We start from the raw sequence: 20,320 nt of genomic DNA on the forward strand, positions 1-20,320 counted from the left end.
CCCCCTCTCCCCCCAAAACAAACTATTTCCTGTAGCTCGATCCTCCTCCTGATAAAGCCTAATGACATTTGCCCAATTTGCCTTCTCATAGATGAATTGTGAAGTAATGGCACTTAGCTGCAATCCCTGTGATCTGCCAACCAAATCCTATGAGAAGCATTAGATGTACTCAACATCCGATACCAGCATACGTTACATGCCAACACTAGGCGTCCAACAGATTCAATTATCAAATCTATTTCTAACAGTAGACTCTTGTGGCTGTCTGCAAGGCCATCATATAAGCCCCAAAATTATTTATTTTAGATGAATTGCTCATGAAGTAATTTCGGTGTTTAGACTTAGAGTCCCCCTTTAAGGTATAAATATTTTAAGTCTCTTTCCAAGTATTTATCCGTGTAAAATTGCATCCTGTGGTGCGGCTACTGAATAAAATAAGACTCTCCATTATAAAAATTCACAGTTGATTAACAGTGTTAAAGCTTACTTAGAAAGACCTGAAAAGCTCTAAGAGAAAAATAAAATGAAGCTTTCTTGAAATATTTTCATTAGTTGTAGAGATTATATAAAAGTATAAGCAGACTTGTCATCAATTGGCAGTAAAGGACTTAAAAGCCAGTCAAAATAAATTTACAGGAACCACTGTAAGCAACATACCCACTATAGCTCAGTGGGGTGGTTGTGCTGGCATGAGTCTCCAGGTCCTGCAGCCTATTGTTTTGCTAAAGATTTGTCAAAAGTTGCCAGCAGCCAGGACTCTTACAGATCTTGCAAATTCTTACAGACCGGGCATGGAAGATAACCCAAGAGGAATTTAGGATCTGCCAAGACACCTAACAGAAGGGACTGCACTGATAACTCCCTTATGGGAGTGACATGCTGGAAACATTTTAAGCAAAATGTGAGAGCCCACCTTTAAAGGAACACTATAGGGTCAGGAATACAAACAAGTATGCCTGACCCCATAGTGTTAAAACCACAATTTAGGTGGCTTACTCCCCCTTAAAGTGTAATAAAAAGACTAAAAAAAAAAACTTAATTTATTTCTAGCTCTGTGAGAGTCTGCTGGCCCTGCCCTGCACCCGATTTGCCTTCTTGCTGACATCAGAATTAAATTATTTAGGCCAATCCAATAGATTGGCTCAAATCGGCAAGGAGGTGATACCGGGGTGGGGCCAAATGTTGGCATGCCAATCAGCACCTCCTCATAGAGATGCATTGAATAAATGCATCTCTTTGGGGAAAATTTAGTGTCTCCATGCAGTGCACTAGAGACTCTAAATTTGCACTGCCCCAGGAAGCACCTCTAGTGGCCATTTGAGGAGTGGCCACTGGAGGCGTCCCTTGAGGGCAATGTATTTTTTTCGCTTAAAAGCCAGTGTTTACATGAAAATGCCTGCAGGGAATGATACCCAGCAGAACTACATTAAGCTTAAGTTCTGGTGACTATAGTGTCCCTTTAACTTTTTAATAATAGAATTAATAAATGTTAGCGTTTTATCAGTATAACCCTATGAGATATTTCCCTTTTTCCCCTCTCTACTTTCTTCTGTTTGTAGGAGAGTTAATATTAATAAGCCTGAGGGGGCGGAGCTTGACTCCAAGCGGACCAGACGTACCTGCCAAGAGCTCCTGCGTCTGGGGCCAAGATTCCGGGTGTACTGCCCGACCACTTGGTGACACTGGCTGCAAACAGCAATCGACCTGACCGGAGGACACCACTGGACCCGGGGATACCCGACTCGAGGTTCCCCAAGCTTGTGCTGTCCAAATTGAGGCTCGCGGCCTAAACCAGTGGGAGCCGCGGAGAGACGGCCGCTCTCCCGGTTCTCTGGCTAGCGGAGGGACACTCACACATCGCTAGCCCCCCCCCCCTTTGGACCGGTGGGGGATATCCCGGTCTCTACTAGACACAACGACCAGGAAGAAGGGCAGACAAATCAGCCACAAGCCATACTGGGGTAATCAGCACACGAGGTACTCCCAAGATGGCCGCCCAGCGTGAGCACAAAGAGCGGAACACCCGCACCCAGCAAACCGGGCACCCCTTGGTAATATTTGACCACCTATGTGCAGGCTTTAGGGAACTCCTGCAGAGCAGAGGAGCGACTTACCGCCAAGCGGAGAGAATGGTGGCCGAGTGTGTTCGGCCTGCAGCACGACGAAGCTATTACAAGCGAACACCACAAGCACCCAAAATGGCTGTCCGACACTGCAGATACCAGCGGGCCCAGAGAAGAAAAATGGCGGCAGGCACATTGAACGCACCCTTCCACGCACAAATTAAAACACCCGGTACAACGAAACAAATGCAGCAAACAAGAATCTCACCTGTCCCACAATCCGGCCTCCAGTGCAGCAATGCCCGACACTACACAAGAATTGAGGCTAAACAGGCAACAGTATGGCAACAAGTTCCACGAGGTACCGCCAGAGCCGACTCCCGCAGCAAAGCGTGCAAGCCATGGGGTGACAACGGAGATGGACTGAAGCATCCACCTGCTCGCAACCCCCCATCCTTGGGCATTGGCTGAACTTAATAACAATTGGACTGCATCTGAGCTGCAGGTTTACCAGACCCAACAGCCTAGATATATTCTCTATTGTTAATGTTATTTTGCAAACCGATTAGTTAGATTTATGTTTTAGTTCAGCCTTGTTCTCACTCTACTGGGCTGACATACCTTCATGCTATGACTAATGTTTTCAATATGTGCACTCTCTTGCTTCACTTAAATAATATGTTCCTTTTTGTGGTAGCACGACTCTGGCCTATGTGACCCATTATGGACGCTCTTCTACCTTGCCGCTCAGAGGGTCTGGCTGACCCGGCTTTAATATGAAGCCACCGGCTACTGTTTAAATGCTACGCAGTCTGCTTAGTTATTGTTTCTTAAACTCTTATATTAAATGTGAATACTATGACCAGTGCAGCGTAACAGAAATAGTAGTTTCAGTGGATAACATACAGGCTCCTTAAACTACTGTCTTATCCTCAGACAGACCATTACCAACCTATCGTGTCTCTCAATTTATAATGTTTAATAGTGTTTTCCACCTTTGTTACACGGAGGCTTCATAGTAGCTTAGACGTGTCTCTCTATTCAACCCAGATTGTCTCACAAGTCTGATAGCAATAACACTCAGTGAGTTGTCCTCGAACTTCATAGCCTGTATTTAACGTTGCTAAAGTTTTTGACATGTTTGCCTTGCATGAATCTCTCATACTATAAAACTGTGCTGATAGCCTGTCTTCTCTAACTCCTTGAAATGTGCTATTGTTCTGATATTGCTCACCCAAATGTTATTATAAAAACTGTGCAGACTAATCTACATGCTACCGAATGGTTAAATGTTTGCTTATATGCTTGTCAAGCTGTTGTGGCATGGCGAGCCCGCTTGTTATATTTTCATGCACGCAAAAATAAAGAATTACAAAAAAAAAAAATATTAATAAGCCTAAAACTAGAAGTGTATTTTATGCTTACTTGCAAGTTATTAGGATTCCATCGAGAGGACCCTTAGTTACATAGACATGCCTTTAAACTTTGCATGTGCAGTGTTTCATAGCAAAATGCTGCACAATAAAGCCTCCAGGCACCAGGACCACGTCAAGTCATTGATGTAGTCATGGTGCTTCGAGTAACCTCTTAAAGAGAGACATAAAAATTACAAGAATTTTCTTACCTGTTTTTCACTCAGAGATGTAATTTTGGCTTGGAGTTCATGGAGCTGTTTCTTCAAATCTGCATTCTAGCAAGACAGAAAATTGAATCACACATGATGAAATGCAACTATAAGTAGCGGTCATTTCATTGATGGGTGAATAAACCTCTAACTTCATGAAGAAGCTTAGAAACGTAGAAATGTGTATGTCCTAAACAAGTACTGATATGACACATTGAGACGAAAATGCACGAGACATCTACAGTTTGACACATATTAAAAAAAATAAAAAATTTCTAAAGTGTGTGAAATAAAACAAAATGTGAGGACTCTGGAAAAACCAACTGAAACTATTTATACATTTCCCCCCATTCTTTAATATTGTAAAATACAACTTATTTTAAAAACAAGATGCACTCCTAGCTGCCCTTTAAAACCAAAAATGTGTGTAAATTGCTCAGTTCCTGGATTGACTTCTTCAGGACAGTTAACATATATATATATATATATATATATATATATACATACACACACACTAGATAGATTGATAGATATATACACAAACCACTCATCAGTGGCGTAAGCAGAGGACAAAAATAAAATAAAGATTTTAAATAAAAATAAAATAAAACCACCACCCCCTGGTTGTATATTTGCTGAAAAGAATGACGTACAGTTTCAATCCTGTAGTTCAATGTGCAAGCATTCTGTTTAATAACATTTGCGTTTTGTTCTGTAGATTATTAAATTTCACTGATACATTTATAGAAATGAATCATGCCTAGCAGTATACGTCTTAAAATAAGTTGAATATTTAAGAAAGGAACAATTATACTTCATGGTTTAAAAAGTAAAAGTTTGACTTATATTAAGCAATATTTGTAAAAGTTTATGAATTTAATCCATACCCGCAGTTTTGAATCTTTTCTAACTGCTCATTATATGGTGGGATATTAGATGCAAGAAAATGGTGTATACTTATGCATACATATGGTTATCACCATGGAAAAAGGTTTGCATTTTTCGCCTCATTTTAACTTTAGAGTAAAAATTGAAAAGGTAAAAATATTATGCATACATTAACACACATACTAGTTTGGTGAATAAAAATGTTCTTTGCGATCAAGTAATAAATGTTTGCTTTTTACATAAAAAAACAAAAAGGCCACAACACCTGAGGGGGTACACACTAATCATGAAAGGTGCTGTGCATATTTACAGGTCATCCTGATGCCCAAAGCCACCAACTAGAGTGAACGTAGTCTTTAAGTTTACATTTCTTTAGTGGTGATTTTAAAAAGCAGGATTCCCAATATTGCAGCAATCTCTCAAAATTACAAAGTCAATTTATTTAGAGTTGTGTATTTCATGCATTACTCCGAAATAAGACTACAAACTATATGTGTCACTTATAAAGCCATTGGACGGGAAGAAAACAAAAACAAAAAGGTCTCTTTATCAAGGAAATATAGGCAGCAAAAATGATAAACACACACACACTATTCCTAGATTTGACAAATCCAGTAAAATATGATAACTGAAAATATAGTCTATTTACCTGTGGATCTTGCTTCATTTGAGCAACCAGTTTCTAATAGGGGGAAAAAAGAGAAGCAATGTTACTAGTAAATATAAAATACACTTTGTAATTCATTTTATTAATGTTTTAAAAATGGTCTTTATTTCAAATAGAGAAATATCACAGTTTAAAATAAAAATCACAATGAGAATTCTGGTTTGGCATACTTGAACATAAAAATGAATTGAATTAATTTAGGTCAAAGAAGACACAATGTAAGAATTCCATAAATCATCTCTTTTCCCAACATGACAATTTTTGCCCAAATTGGGTTTACCATTTATTACAACTGGCTAGTTAGTAATTAAGCCACAGTGAAGGTTTATTTCCCTAATGTATTAGTGTGTAAATAATGAGCTGGATTTAACTCACAACAATAAGATACACCAATCTACGGTATGTTTCTGAAGGAGTTATGACACTAGACATAGTTCTTGCCTAACTTATGTTATCCTACAAAGCTAATTTGAACAGTATTCGCAAAGAATATATTTTCACTTATAAGTTGTGTATGTTTACATTTCATAAAATATTTATAAACACAACATTTGTAATAAGGCAAACGTAAAGCCTACTCAAATTTAAAATGCAGGTGAGAATTTACAATTTGTTAACATGAATCTTAATAAAAATGTTCCATAGAAAAAGGGAAATTTTTTGAAAAATAGCTACACACTAAAATACACTATCATTGTTTTGTTATTATCTGATGCACTATAAACTGTCAAGATTAATACTGAATATATAATGGATCATCAAAACAAACACAAATCAATCAAAAATCATTCATCCAGGTAGGATTGTAGGAGCATCTAGTGTATATCAAATAACATCATGAAAAATAATTAATTAGTTCCAATGGCAACATGGCTTAAATCAAACAGGGACAAAGCAACAGCCATGAGTTATAGAAACCTATTACTTGAATTATTTTAGCAAAAACATACAAAAAGTCTTTAAAGGGATAGTCCAATTTCCATGACTACTTCTGCTGTTTGAAGTGGTCATGGAGTAAGTATAAAAGCAATATTGTTAAGTTTAATGACAGATGGTAGATGAAAAGGCAACCTTAAGAGGAAGAAGAAAAAAAAGGGGGGGGAGAGGGGGAAATGCTGTACCTAAAACGGCCACATTCTGGTGAAAAAAAATAAAAATAAAATAAGAGTAAGAAAGTACAAAAAAGTTAATCTTTATGAAATACGTACTTGTACGTACCGTGTTGGAGATCTACTTAGACAAAGTATGTATGTTGTCTCAGTATATTTCCTATGCCTGATACTTCTAGACTCTGGGTGGAAAGGTGCCGCCGTCTGGAGGTGTCAATCCCCATCTGTCACCAATGACAGTTGCAGGGAATTGGATTTATTTATGAAGGATATGCGGTCTTGCGGGACCCTACATAGACCTCAATATTGTACTCTAGCGTATGTGCGAGAGTACAGCCAGGGATGTATCCATCATGAGGCAAACAAGGTGTAACGGATCGACGGGCACCCCACTGGGTACCTCCGTTGAAAGATGCTCCTAGCTCTTCCTGAGGACTCAAAGCACTGCAGCAGACACCACAACCACCAAACCGGAGAAACATAAATCCTCTCAAGCATTGAATGCTGTATACAGCCGAATAGGACAAACCATGCAAATAGGTTTCTACTCCTAGCAGTCAAACTGGAACAGCATACAATAAATTCTCCCCCAATAATGAGACGACACTTCACTTTGAGGGTTAAGCACGAACTCCCTGTACTGGCACATACAGCCTCTTTTATTCACAATCCACAAAACATAGTACTGCCCACAGGGTTTTGCAGAACAACCAATAAAAACATTACAAGACATACAATGCAAGTACAGCAGCCAATCAGACACAATGGGACAATAGAAACACACTCAGCATATTCCTCCCCTCTGCTTAGGAGATAATTGAGTCAATTACTGTATCTACTCAATTATCTCCAAGCTGAAAAGTTACACTTTTTATACATTTTTATAACTTTGTGAGTTAACATCGTACATACATAAAACTTATATTATTTTAACCAGTATAACTTGGGGACAAACAAATCCAAAATTCACTTGAATAGGTTCAGAGGTTTAAAGGAACACTATAGTCACCTAAATTACTTTGGCTAAATAAAGCAGTTTTAGTGTATAGATCATTCCCCTGCAATTTCACTGCTCAATTCACTGTCATTTAGGAGTTAAATCACTTTGTTTCTGTTTATGCAGCCCTAGCCACACCTCCCCTGGCTATGATTGACAGAGCCTGCATGAAAAAAAAAACTGGTTTCACTTTCAAACAGATGTAATTTACCTTAAATAATTGTATCTCAATCTCTAAATTGACCTTTAATCACATATAGGAGACTTTTGCAGGGTCTAGCAAGCTATTAACACAGCAGGGGATAAGAAAATCTTAATTAAACAGAACTTGCAATAAAGAAAGCCCAAATAGGGCTCTCTTTACAGGAAGTGTTTATGGAAGGCTGTGCAAGTCACATGCAGGGAGGTGTGACTAGGGTTCATAAACAAAGGGATTTAACTCCTAAATGGCAGAGGATTGAGCAGTGAGGCTGCAGGGGCATGTTCTATACACCAAAACTGCTTCATTAACCTAAAGTTGTTCAGGTGACTATAGTGTCCCTTTAACGGTTAGATCAAAGTCCTTTGTTTTCACTTGCAAGCATGGCTTTTCCTGCCCAAACCAGTTCCCACTGGTTTGGCAGTGTCCCTGGGACAACACCCTTGTTTTATGGGGGCCCAAGAGCTAGCCGGCTGGCCACCTTTGAGCCACCCCAGGGCAGGCAGCAATTTGTTTTCCGAGCAGGTGGCGAGGGAGCACTTTCCCCTGAGCTCTCCTCCTCATCTCCCTTGCGCAGCCCGCTATAATGCCAGGAACCGTAATATGTCAGTCAGCTCCCGGCATTACTCTGCGGCGCACGAGAAAGTTGAGCAGGGCGATCACAGCTCCCTCGCTGATAGCTTAGTGCGGCCGACCGCCAGCCTGCCCATCCGCCCGCCTTACTACCTTTCCGGCCAACAGCACCACTGGACCTTAGATAAAAATCCACCCAGCTATCCCAAAAGTAGGGAGGTTGGGTAGATTTAAATTTAAAAAAATAATAATGTGAGTGTTTGGGGGAAAATGTGTGTGAGTTTTGGCGCGTCTGTCAGTGCTTATGTGCGTCTGTCAGTGTGTGTCAGATTATGTCAAATCAGTGTGTATTTCTGTCAGTGTGTGTCAGATTATGTCGTGTGTGTGTATCTGTCAGTCACAATGTGTGTTAGTTAAAAGGAAGAGGTGTGGCCTTGGCAGGAAGAGGCATGTAAGTTTAAAATAGGGGGCGCCTGGGATCTGTCATGCCTAGGGCAGCACCATTTCAAAAAACACCACTGAGTACAGGAGTGAAGTCAGTTGCTGGTATCCACCGGAAGAAGATGGTGGCGACCACAAGAAACAGGTTAGCAGAACTCACCTTTGCCTTTTGAATGTGCACTTGTGCACTTGACTCACATGCGCATCTGGCCCCCCAATGCTGGTCTATACGGAGCAGTTACGGAAAACATTTTAATCCTTTAACGCTGTGGAATTGATAATGGAGGAATGTAGCTTTGATGCTCATAAAGGAGGCACAATCCATGGCCTTAGAACAATTAATTAAAACTGTATGCAGAGGCAAAAAAAGGTAGGAGTTTTGGTGCCTGGAGTTTTATTTTACATCAATGGGTAAGCGACAAAGAACATTATAAAATATAAGAAAATACAAGTTTTCACTTTGCAAAAGCTTTGTACAGCAATGCCAACACAGTTAAACTCCACCTTTATCCAGTCTTTAGTAAGCACCTATAATCACTAATGGAACATAGAACAAGAGAATAGTATACTATTGTCAAAAAGACATGAGGGACATCTATCTGAAAGAAACAGTTGTTGGAGTTGCAGATGAGGGCATTACATTAAGTGAAGAGGACAAGCTCAAACTGAATGGTACAGATAGGGAGTGCAGAACTGTTCAAGGAAGCTACAGTCAGCCCGTTGCACACACGGCCACAGACCAGAAAAATTACTAGCATGAACAAATGTCTGAATGCGATGTGCAGCTTCCCTGAATGTTACTAAGCTCAGATTAACCTAGATTTCTAATATTTTTATTGCATCTTAAGAAGGTTTGTAGTTCTCTCATGAGTTACTGATTTTTTTTAGATTAGAAGTGATTTTATCCAAAATAACTAAGAAAATGCAGATTTACATTCTATCTGAACTGTAGAAATGGGAGAACCATTAAAAGATCTATGGTTTGAATTAAAACAAAAGATAAGGTTAAAGATCATAAATTAGGTTTAAAATAAATAATAAAAAGGTAATCACTGTGGCAGTGGTTTAAGTTCAATGTCCAAATACTGCCGATCGTCACTTTTGTGACAGCCACAGCTGGTGGGTTGAGGCGCACGTGGTGTGTGTTGCTGTTCACACACTTGCTAACTAATCTGCTGCCACTCAGCATATGTTGTGTTGTAATTTCATCATTTACTGCAACCACAAAACTCCTAAGATTAAGTATATATTAAGTTTAATGCAAAAATATCTGGTAGCTAATACATGGTATAATTTAGACAGGTGTAGACAGGGATGAGGGGGGTAGTATTAAAAAAAACACCCATAACTTGTACTAACCTCTTGCATGAAATACTCCGTTTTCTTATAAATTTGTATTGAAGATTAAGCAAATGCCATCATAAACCAGTTCAGTAAGACAAAGCCGGGGCCCACATTGCCAGTTAAAAAGGAAATCTAGAGGCACGGTTTAATTTTTCCATTTCTCTGTATGCTTTCTCTATGTAGAGTACCAGGTGTAAAGGACAGACTATAATATGGAGGTGCCCTATTGCTGGTTTAAGAGGTGTGGATTTCTATATTATTATTTGTTTCCATCTCACCAATATATATTTGTTAAATATAAGGATAAGTGGACATAATATATAACATTCTGGAAAGTGACAGTTTCTCTTACAAAAGGTGGACTAAGTCAAATCATGGCGTCCATATCACCAATACGGACTCCAACGGAATCACCAAACACTACTATCTCATCATTACAATCTGGGCTTTAAATATGCTGGTATAACACTTTAGACTTTTGATAGCAGTCGATAATAAATAAGCTCCAACAATACTCCAATCTGTTAGGAAGTCTCTACCTACTCTGGTACATACAATATTGGGTTAATGTATACTTAAAGTAGGTTAAGATGATGTATGACAAAATGTGATTTGCTAGGTCCTTTACAATGTTAAACACTTTGCATGCAACCTAAAACACATAAAATTCTGTATCTGTACAAAGATAAATTCAAATCTAGTAACCAACTCTGCGGGCAGATAACACGTTTTGAAATGGGGGAAAAAGTTCACAAGGTATCCTGTTATTCAAAAACGGAGAAAAAGGTCCTAGTGAAAAATGTAAAGATTCTTATTTCCATTAGAAGAGTATAGAAACAACATCTAACCTGATGAACTTGAATTTCCACTTTTAGGGCTTCCTGGAGAGTCTGCAGCTCCATCCTCCTTTTCCAGTTCCCTTACTTTTTCGGTTCCAAATCCTACAGCTTTTTCAGACCAAATCTTTGAAACACAGAAAACGTCTTCGAAGATCTAGATTTAAAAAAAAAAAACAAAAACACACATTAAGTAAAATTACATTGCATGTAATGCAAAAAAAATCTAAAAATAAAAAAAGACGCAAAACAAATATTTATGAACAAAAAATGTAAGCAATTACATTTGAGCATTCGACTTTTTAAAACTACATTGAAAGGGCAAAACTTGCTATAAATTGGCTTATTTCCCCAAACAAAATATTTCAACACCTCCAGATTTCTACACTCAACATTAATGGGGCTTATTGGCCCTGTTCACACATTGACATACTAGCCCTGAGTGGGATAGAGGGTATAATTAAAGGTTCGCTATAGGGTCAGAAACACAAACATGTATTCCTAACCGTATAGTGCTAAACCCACCATTTAGGTGGCTTGCGCCCCCCCTTAGCACCTCTATAAAAGTTTAAAACTCCCCTTATTCCAGCATTGCGCTGGTCCGCCCCCTTTGAGACATCATCAAAATGGCAGATTTTTCCCCACAGGGAAAGCATTGGACTGGATAATATCGGCACAGGGCCAAATGCCATTTTGACCAATCAGGACCTCCTCATAGAGATGCATTGAATCAATGCATCTCTATGAGGAAAATGCAGCGTCCCATGAACGGCAGGGCTGCTTACAGTGCAGCCCTGAGCCAGGAAGCCCCTCCAGTGGCTGAGGATTGGCCACTTGGAGGTGTCCCTGGGGGCAATGTAAACACTGCCTTTTTCTCTGAAAAGGCGATGTTTGCATTAAAATGCCTGAAGGGAGCCATTATACTCACCAGAACAAATACATTAAGCGGTAGTTGTTCTGGTGACTATAGTGTCCCTTTAAGTTGTTATAGCAGTGCATGGTCTCACTGTGAGCTATTTTCTTCATGGTTGTTCCATATAGGAATATAGTACTCAAGCTAGTCAATTAAATACACTTCTTCTGACTAAACATATCTTACAAGAAAACCTTTTTTTGGAAGCAATGATTTTGCTGTATCTAAAAGCAAGACACGGCCATCAGAAACTTACATTGTGAAAAACAAAAACAGACATTTATGATCAAACTAAAACCTGCATGCTGGAAGGGTACATTGTAAATCTAATTCACATTACAAAATGCAAACCAGAGTGGCTGCTTATTAACATTAATAATAACTACTGAATCCCAGCCTTATATTTTATGGACTTACTCCTTCTCCAACACACTCTTTTAAAAGAATAACATACGCTTTCCTGTATTTATAACATCAATGCAATACTCCAATGTGGTGATGTATTAAATACATATATATGCTTTTTTTTTTTTTTTTTAATAAATCTGTATACAAACATGTCAGAAACCCATTGTAACCATACAGCTTCCTGCAGGTTTAAATGTCTAGAGGATAGTTATGCGATAGTTATTTGTGTATGCCCAAGTAGGTGGTTTGGAAGTCGATAGAAGGTAAATTTCATTTTAGAAGTAAATGATTGTATCTCCTGGTCCAACTACTATTCAAGGACCCCTTGCCCAGATATGCATTACCTTCTTCCCCATTGGTCTATGGGGAGAGGAGTGGACCATTTAGAGATCCCCAACTCTGTTAAGAATTTCCTAAACCCCAATTCCTATGTAAAGTCTGAGTGGTGATTTATGGCTACTAAACCATTATGCATAGTTCCATTAGGTGTTTATGAGATGTTAAAAGATTTTTTTGTTTTGCATTTTATTTCTTTATTTTGCACATGCCCAGAAAACTGCCTCATAATCTAGCAAACCATTCAATCAACTCAGCCCCTGAACTTAAAATTCAATCTGAGGCTTTAATCAGGAAACCTTGGACCAGGACACCACTGACACTCTAAGCCTATCAATAGCTCCTCATTGACAAACTGGAGCGTAAAAGATGCGTAACTTTGCTAACGATGGGCTAAAAGCGTCTCCGCTACGCCCTGGTCTGAGGCATTTTAATTGGAGAAAAAAAAAATATACAAATATTGGACTGTGTCAGATTGAAGTCTCTGGGGTTAAACTGTTGATTAACGGATTAACCCATGATGAAGTTGTTATATTGCCCAATGTTCCTTAAAAGATTCTTGGCACTCACACACAGAACAAGATTGCTATATCTGGTCAGATTCCTGGACGTGGCGTTGTTCAATGCTGAATGTGACAAATTATATGGATTTCCTGCTGATGGTATTTTATTTATTTTTTTAACAAGTGAAGATTTTAGGTTTTTATTGCATGCACAATTCAATATTTCTGCAGCAGGGAAAACATCACAATAGTTTACTTTGTTTGAGTGCCTTTTGATTCCATCTCACCAATATATATTTGTTAAATATAAGGATAAGTGGACATAATATATAACATTCTGGAAAGTGACCTACATAAAGGGTCAGTTTTATGCGTTACATTGACATTTGCAGTTTGCACCGTTTTTATTCATCAGTAATTTTTCAGAGCACCTACACAGACCACTGAAATATAACAGATACAGTAGTATAAATAAAATATGAAAAACTTTAAACAAATTTAAGAAACAAGCCTTGCTTGGGAAAGGTTACATTTTTTCATCCAGCTAAAGAAAAAAAAAAATAAACCTGCAAAGTATATTCAATTACTCTATACTACAGGTCCTTTTTTCATTAAAATCGCTTTGTTTATGCAGCCGTAGCCACATCTTCCCTGTCTGTGACTTACACTGCGTCCCTACACAACTCCTATAAAAAGAGATCTAATTTTTAAACTTCCTTTATTGCAGTCTTTCACTTTAAAATGTCTTGTCTCTTGCTGTATTAATTGCAGGCAGGAGCTTTCTTTGTGTAATTAAAGTTCAATTAAGAGATCAGAATTTTTAAAGTGAACAAACTGTGCTGTAAGACCTGATTGCAGTTGAGACCAGTTTTTTTCATGTTGGTTGTGTGAGCCACAGCCAGGGGAGGTGTGGCTAGGTCTGCATGGACAGGAGCAAATAAAAAAAGTTATCCAACTCCAAAATTGCAGTCTTGCAGCTTAGATCTCTGCCACGGCATGATCTGTACCCCAAAGCTGATTGAGTACTTCAACCACTCCACCATTGTGAGTGAGATACCTATTTATTTATTGTTAATTTTGCACTGTACAAACATATTGCACTAGGTGTTGTATTATTTGTATTACAGAGCCGTGTATTATTTGTTCCAGAAGCTCTGCAAATATATCAGTCCTTTTTTTATTTATATTGGATATCCCTTGTCTGCACATATATGCACTTTGGCACTCCACATATTGTGTAAATTTCTTAAAGCACTATAGCACTTTGGTATTATTGCATTGTAATCAAATGTGTTATATGCCCTTCAGATTTTTTAGGTGTGATTAACACTGTATTTTATTTATTGTAAGCACACTCACTATTCCTTATTACCTATTTAGCACTTAGGAGATCTCACCAGGACTCCCAGTGAGTTGCAGCTATTTGTTTCGATTTATATTGTGTATGCTCGCTATACATATATTTTCCTCCTTGTGCGCCATTTAACCTTCCGTCGATATATATAAAGCTGATTAATTAACCTAATCGTTATTTTGGATCCCTTTAAGACGCATTTTGTACCACAGAACTCAACTAATGTAAGTGGAATTTACTGTATGCTGTACTGCTGGTGCACTGAACATCTTATTCTGTGAAGTTTATACAGTTTAAAAGCAATGGGTAGTCAGTTCTTAGAGGAGAGCGATGGGACTTGTTTTACAATTGTGATGAAGTAACATTTTGTTATCCAACACACATTAGCACTTCACCATAGAAAATGTATAATGAATTAAAAATATATTAAAAAGCATAGTAGAAAATTTGGCGGGAGGGGGGAGAGAGTGTCTTACACTGGGCACATGTTTTGTGCTGTTGATAGCTCAAGATATACTTTATATAGTTTTTGTGCAACAAGAATCCAGCTGCACTGAAAGAGAAATTTAGAGGTTTGTGATGTGTTTTGGTTTAGACCAATTTGTTATGACTGTCACTTGAATGTATGGAAAAAAATATACTACTGTGTTTTTTCCATCTGTACAATGAGGAATATTATTTGTATTGTATAATTATAGTTTTCAACTTACAAGCAATAATTAGGTTTGTTGTTACCAATATATGTTGTGGGAGGGGGTTATGGGGTGAATGTAAAAACAAAAATATTTTCTTTAGCTGCAGAAATGAGTCACTCAGAATGCAGAACTGTTAACGTAGCCTTGGTTGGATGAATGATTTCCAAATTGCCATTCACGGTTAAGATAATTTGCTAAATAATACAATTACAAACGTGTGCTGCTCAACAAAATAGAACCTGGGTGTGCTGTGTTTTTGTTTTTTTTGTTTTTTAAATGTAATCACACTGCTGTATATTTAAAAAAAGAAATTAAAAAAAGTAAAAATAAAAGTAAAATCAAGATCTTGCAGACTTTTATAAAAATGTGAAGAAAACCATGTTAGACAAAGTAACCAAGCTCCCAATTCTCCAAATAAATGTATGCTGGCTTTCAAAGGTTTGGGATCAATCAAAATGTTCTTATTTTCAATTACGACATACATGAAATGAATATAAATAGGGTATAGAGTCATTGACAAAGTTAGAAAACAAGAATGTGAAGTGAAATAAGTGTTCTTCAAATGTTGCTTTCGTCAAAGAATCCTCCACGTGCAGCACTTACAGCCTTGCAGATCTTTTGCATCCTAGTTGTCGATTTGTTGAAGTAATCGAATTATATATTTCACCCCTAGCATCCTGAAGCAAAGCCCACAAGTTGGATTGGCTTGATGGGCACTTATGTGCCAAACGTTCAATCTGCTCCCACAACAGCTCAATAGGGTAGAGATCTAGTGACAGTGCTTGCCACTCTATTAAAGACAAAATAGGTATTGCAAAGTTAGACGCTGTGCTTTGGGCCACTGTCCTGTGGTAGGAGAAGTTTGGCTCCAAACAAGTGCCGTCCACAGTGTATTGAATGGTGTTGCAAAACAAAGCAGTAGTCATCCTTCTTCAAAGTCCCTTTTAACCTATATAAATCTCCCACTTTGCCTCCACTAAGACAGCCATAGACCATCACCATGTTTGACAGATGGTGTCAAGCACACCTCCAATTATTGTATATTGGTGAACTGCCTGACAACCCAAGCAGTCCTCCTGCAACCAATCAAGATGATCCAAGTCATGTCATCGCGGTGCCATTGCGATCACATGACTCAGATCAGTTGGATTGACTGCAGAGGGACTGCCTCTGTTGTCAGGCAGGTCACATGATCATGATGAGCAAGAAGGGCAAATATTGCTGCTGGAGGGGGAGGGCTAGGTCATTAGGGCGTGCTTTTCAGCGCTAACTGCTTTAAAGTCCTCCTTTTGTAGGACAGCATACCACACCCTAATGTCACAAAGGGTTCACAAGTCTCCCTGTCTGTTTAGGTTGCTTTCCTCCCACACATCCAACAACTGAAGGGTTAAAAACCCTTTTACACTTTTCGGTTTACAGCACCGTGGTCCCTCGGCAATGGATCGGTCACCTCCAGCGACATGTCGATGGGGAAAACCTAGCGTGCAGCGAACGCCACGTGCATTAGAGCTTTCACATGAGAAAGCATTGAATCAATGCTCCCCTCTAGGGATTTTTTTTAGACGCTGGACATCCTTATGCAAAGTATGAAGACGTTCAACGCTGTTTCATGGAGTTAAAAGACTTTACAATCCAGGAAGCACCTCTATTAGCTGTCTGGAAGACCGCCACTAGAGGACCCTGCAATGAAAAAATGAAAAGTACATTTAACCATAGACACGCCTATACTGGTGGTCAGACTTCCTCACTAAAGACTTTGAACTAATAAAAAGCACTGAAACTACGTAAATGCATCTCATAAAAAAAACACAGAATTGTTTCTCTATAAGAAGCATCAAACTGTCTGAGCACGGATATTGCTGCGCATGTCGAGTAGGGTCACAATGTCTGTCAGCAGAAGCATTGGACAGGACCAGGGATCTCATCCTATCACTGGCTGCCCACCGCAAGTGAATTTTTATTTATTTTAACAGTTACTCACAATGGGCGTCCAGCAATAGGAAGAGAGCATCAGCTGCATCCTGTTCACTTTCACAAGTCAGGATACAACTTTCTTTTTTATTCCACACTGCGACTTACAGCAGTTCTTAAGAGGTTTAGACATTCAACATATAGAATTTGTTAAATAATCACCAATAAGTATAGATTTGTACCAAACACTGAAAAACAGCAATTTTTATTTTTATTTTTTTTAAATAGAAATGAATTCGAGTCAATCATGTATGCAAAGCACAGCCTTGAGGGCTTTCATTAAATTCAAATGTGCAGAAGGCTACACATGCACAAATGGCGTACATTAGCTTCTATGGAGGTAGCACTGCAAACACAGGGTCCACTTTACCGTGTCAGTTACTGGAGGTTCGAAATTCACACTGTGTAACTAATGTAATTCAGAACAGGTTATCCTCATATAATTAACTTGACTTCAACAAGCAAGTGGCAAGGATAAAAGGATGAAACATTAACATGTAAACATTCATATAGTGCTACAGCTTGGGGGGTCTTAAATGGTTTTATTTAATTTTTAACTTTTTTAAAAAAGAGAGAAGAAGAAAAACAAAGTGAAGCCTTTAAGGACACATGACATGTGTGACATGTCATGATTCCCTTTTATTCCAGAAGTTTGGTCCTTAAGGAGTTAAACACATTTTTTGTATTATTTAGACCAGTGGTTCTTAATCCATTGGTTGGGGTTGAAAATAGGGTCCCCCACAACATATAAGTTTATCGCCACTAGCTGAAAACAAGCACAGTATAGTCAATAAGTTACAGTCAACCACTCAGCATAAACTGTTGACTGCAGCAGATCAGCCCTTCCCAGTGGATTAGACATTAGAAATAAACTAATGGAAAGGATTGCTCAGAATTAGTTTTAGTACACTTAAAAAAAAAAAAAAAATATATATATATATATATATATATATATGAATACAAAATAAAAATAAAGTATAGACACATGTATACATTTTGCACAGCTTATAACTGAAGTGTTTTTTGGAACTTGTATCATGAAGATTTTTAGCACCAAGTAGCATGCAGCAAATCCCGTGTATGGACTAGTGATGGCTACATTGAGAAATTAGTATAGAAATGGCATTGGTGAGCGAAGCTGAAACCACAAAAGCAATACAAAACATGTGCCTCAAACACCCTGAAGAAAAATGAATCACCAACACTGTAGGTTTTTGCTCTTAGCAGATGGTTTTCTGCTATGTCTGTTCATACTGAGAGAGGTTGTCAAAGGCATGTGTATGAGAAGCCACTAGCGTTCTGGGGACATGGGAGATGAGTCCCAGCACTGCTCCACACTTTAACCTACTCTAATACAAGTAATCTTGAATTAGTTGTTACAGTTTATTAAAATGGATAACAGAAAAGAAGGGAAAAAAAAGAAAAAAGTTTACAGGATCAAAATATAATATATAGCTTTTTTTTTTTTTTTTAAATCATTGGTAAAACATTTCCTAAAAATTGCAGGAAAAAAACATCAGTCTACACCTGACTAGAACAGGTGTTTTTTTTGTTTGTTTAACCCCTTAAGACCGCAGCCAAATGTACAAGTTGTGATCCAAAAAAACGTAAACAAAACCTGGCATTTGCGCTATATGTCTGTCCAACCATAATTCACCTCTTTCATATTAAATGCACCCCCCATTATTATATATCATTTTATTCAGGGGAAACGGGGCTTTCGTTTAACTTTAAATATTTAGGTATGGAACATAATTTAATATGAAAAAAATATTTAAAAAATGGGAGAAAATAAGAATTTTTTAATTTTTTTTAGTTCTACGTGACATTCTAACTGTGATGTCATAATACTGTTTGCTTTTACTGCAATACAATACACATATTTGTATTCAGCGATGTCTCGCGTGTAAAACAGTACCCCCTATGTACAGGTTTTATGGTGTTTTGGGAAGTTACAGGGTCAAATATAGCGCGTTACATATTTCAGTTTTTTTACATTGAAATTCGCCAGATTGGTTACGTTGCCTTTGAGACCATATGGTAGCCCAGAAATAAGAATTACCCCCATGATGGCATACCATTTGCAAAAGTAGACAACCTAAGGTATTGCAAATTGAGTATGTCCAGTCTTTTTTAGTAGCCACTTGGTCACAAACACTGGCCAAAGTTAGTGTTAATATTTGAAAATGCAAAAAACTAATTTGAACGCAAATTTTGGCCAGTGTTTGTGACTAAGTGGCTACTAAAAAAACTGAACATACCCTATTTGCAATACCCTGGGTTGTCTACTATTGCAAATGGTATGCCATCATGGGGATAATTTTCATTCCTGGGCTACCATCTAGCATGGTATATGCTCTACCATAAAAACGGGCAAGTTGCCCAGCATGTTCTCTTCTAACTTGTGCACGTTATCTAGCAAGTTATATTCTACTTTAAAAATGTGCAAGCCGTCTAGCATGCTACATTCTACCTAAAAAAAAAAAAAAAAATGCAAGTTGTCTACTAGGATACACTCTACTTAAAAAATGTGCAAGTTGGGTGGCAGGGCCGGACCGCCGAGCTGGCTGGTCGCATGCAAGACCAGCTTCTGCAGCCTAAAACTAGAAACAGCTCTATTTCCACAATTTTGGCACAAAACCTGCCGGCAACGGTGGCCCCCGCTGGGCAAAGAGCCCTGGGATCCAGGGTGAGGCTGGCCCAACAGGCTACAGTCCCCTGGAGGAGGAAGCCTACCCGACCTCCTCAAGGCCTACTCCGGAGGCGAGCGGGGTGGACGGCTGCTGCCCTGCCGCTTACTATTCGGGGCTTGGAGTTGGACCCGCGGGGAGACCGGCCCCGTTCCCCCCCCTCTGGACCGGGGGGGGAGATCCCGGTCTACACCCTCGAGACCCAATCGCCTACAGGTGTACCAGGCGAAGCAGAGGGACCGCTAAGACCTACGCTCCGGCAGGGTCCCAAAATGGCGGAGGCCACGCAGGATGGCGCTGAGACCGGAACCCTCACAAGCTGCATGTCCACAGCAGCAGTATACAGTGCGGACTGCAAACAACGCGGCCTGTGGAACTGCCGGCACCGGCCAGAATTTACGGAGACCTCTCGCAAGCCTGAGCACCTTAATTCTCAACGGGTGAGTCGCACAAAGCCTACACAGGGGCTCACCAGGGGGCTCCCCCTGCATCACTCCCCCCCATACGCACAAGCAGCAACATGAGGCACTACAACTAACGGATGACCACTCACCCAGACAGCCTCCGCTCTCCTCCCAACAACCTACAGCGCCGGCAATGAACAGAGATAGAAGTGGGAGGCAGAGAGCTCAGCACTCACCTCACCCATGCAAAGCAACAAAGTGGAGGGGACTGGAGAAGTCAAGGCCTCCTCGGGTGCACACCACAT

General features: G+C 39.2%; 1 protein-coding gene across 7 annotated transcripts in view; it reads right to left on the reverse strand.

Annotated features, from left to right (window-relative positions):
• The window catches only part of PHF21A (PHD finger protein 21A), a 135,031-nt gene that overhangs the window by 83,202 nt on the left and 31,509 nt on the right, over positions 1–20,320 (reverse strand). For all 7 annotated transcript variants that reach the window (XM_063438067.1, XM_063438069.1, XM_063438070.1 and 4 more), the window contains exons 2-4: positions 10,754–10,898; positions 5,225–5,257; positions 3,688–3,753 (exon numbers count right to left, since the gene is read on the reverse strand). In XM_063438067.1, coding sequence (XP_063294137.1) covers positions 3,688–3,753; positions 5,225–5,257; positions 10,754–10,807 — 153 coding nt within the window. In that variant the 5' untranslated portion in view covers positions 10,808–10,898. The remainder of the gene's footprint in view (positions 1–3,687; positions 3,754–5,224; positions 5,258–10,753; positions 10,899–20,320) is intronic.

This window comes from Pelobates fuscus, chromosome 12 (assembly GCF_036172605.1).
Source record: "Pelobates fuscus isolate aPelFus1 chromosome 12, aPelFus1.pri, whole genome shotgun sequence".
Taxonomy (NCBI): Eukaryota; Metazoa; Chordata; class Amphibia; order Anura; family Pelobatidae; genus Pelobates; species Pelobates fuscus.